The sequence below is a fragment of the Nicotiana tabacum genome, chromosome 17, assembly GCF_000715075.1.
Source record: "Nicotiana tabacum cultivar K326 chromosome 17, ASM71507v2, whole genome shotgun sequence".
In the NCBI taxonomy this organism is placed as follows: Eukaryota; Viridiplantae; Streptophyta; class Magnoliopsida; order Solanales; family Solanaceae; genus Nicotiana; species Nicotiana tabacum.
The window spans coordinates 45,140,830-45,142,733 of record NC_134096.1 but is presented as its reverse complement, the minus strand read 5'-3'; the positions used below and the strand labels follow the sequence as shown (position 1 = coordinate 45,142,733).

General features: G+C 36.1%; 1 protein-coding gene across 1 annotated transcript; it reads left to right on the top strand.

Moving 5' to 3' along the window:
- Positions 1-1,192: 1,192 nt before the first annotated feature.
- On the top strand, positions 1,193-1,576 carry LOC142171815 (uncharacterized). Its single transcript, XM_075235520.1, has one exon. It carries the CDS (start codon positions 1,193-1,195, stop codon positions 1,574-1,576), a length of 384 nt encoding a protein of 127 aa, XP_075091621.1.
- Positions 1,577-1,904: the final 328 nt, after the last annotated feature.

Sequence of the window (1,904 nt, the reverse complement as noted above, 5' to 3'; positions counted from 1 at the left end):
CAACCACAAATGCAGTTCAAGTGCGCAGAAGCGCAATCGCAGAAATGACTTAAGGACCGCAGGTGCGAGGTTTTGCTGAGTGAGGCTGTTTCACAGAATCGAGGAATTTCCGAGAAGCGGTGGTCGTAGATGCGACAATTTAACCGCAAATGCGGAATAGCTGGGGCAGAGTCATAAAAATCGAGGTTTTGGTTCTTTCTTCATATTCTGAGATGTGGGACTCTGATTGAGGCGATTTTTGAAGAAACTTTCACCACAAGGATTGGGGTAAGTGTTCTCTACTCAGTTTTGATTATATTCCATGAATCTATCTTCGCTTTTAGAAATTGGTTGATGAATTTTAAAGAGAAAATTGGGGGGTTTGGCCTAAAGTTTCATAATATGAATTTTTGAGTTTTGAACACTGATTTGGAGTCGGATTTGAGTGAAACTAGTATGGTTGGACTCGTAATTGAATGAGGTGTCAGATTTTGTGAGTTTTGCCAAGTTTCGAGGTGTGGCCCCCGATGTGATTTTTGGCCAGAATTGGGATTTGATGTAGAATTCGATCTTTATCATTTGTAATTGCTCCCTTGGGCTTTATATGATGTATCTAAGTTGCTTTGGGATAGTTTTGAGCCATTCGGAGGTCGCTACGTGCGTGATGGAATTTTTGGAGCATCGCTTGGCTTGCTTGGTGTTAGAATTGTCTTGTTCAAGATAAGTAACTCTTCTAAACTTAGTGCTGAGGGTATGAAACCCCAAATTACGTGTTGTGTGATTGGTATTGAGGTGAAGTTTAAAGCAATATCCCTAATTAAACCAAACACAAACTAAAGTGTATGAAACATTCCAGGCTATTATTCCCTGAATTTCTTTATGAACATCACGTGCATGATAGAGAATATGAAACTCCTTTTATGGACAGATTTTATCAACGTCAATTATCATCTTAATTAGTATTACAAGAAAACCAAACAAATTGAACAGTATTTTGAATTAAAATTGTTTACCAGTTTGCATTTTTAATTCTGTTGTCATTCGATTTTCTATAGATGACAGAAGTTGAAAGTATAATAAGTGAGGTGGGTTCATCTGAAAGCGAACCTACTTCTTCACCTACAAATGCAGTTGAAACTAGTCAAGACCCAAAAAAAATCCGTATAATGTAAATCAATTGCTTGGGATCGTTTTGAAAAGTTTAAAGATGATAATGGAGGTGATAGAGAAGTATAAATATTGTGGTCGTGATTATAAGGCTGATTCACGTTTGAATGGAACAACATCATTGAATACTCATTTAAAAAAGTGTCAAAAAATACCACGGAAAGTTGATAATACTCAAACACAATTGTGTTTACAAAAGGATGGGCAAATTAATGGTGGGGTGCTTTGGATATTTGAACAAGGACTAGTTAGGAGGGCTTTAGTTGAGATGGTAATTACGAAGGAATTACCTTTTAGCTTTGTTGTAAAGAAAGGCGTTAAAAAGTTTATGAGCATAGCCCAACCTCTATTTAATGTTCCTTCTCGTAGGACGATTACAAGGGATTATTTTCAAGTTTATGGTAAAGAGAGGCTTAAAGCCTTAAACTAATGAAAAGTTTCAGAGAAGTAAAACCAAATTTTTTCCTTACCACAGACACATGGACTTCGCTACAAAGAATTAATTATATATGTTTGACGGGTCATTTTATTAATAGAGATTGGGTGTTGCATAAAAGGATACTAAATTTTTTCCCTATCTCTAGTCATAAGGGTGACGAAATGGCAAAAGTTATTGGTAATTGTTTGCTTGAATGGAAATTGGATAAGGTTTTCACTGTTACTGTTGATAATACTTCTTCGAATGATGTCACGGTCAAAGAATTGTCTAAACAACTAGATATGTGGAAAACTAATTCGATGAGTGGTAAGCATCTTCA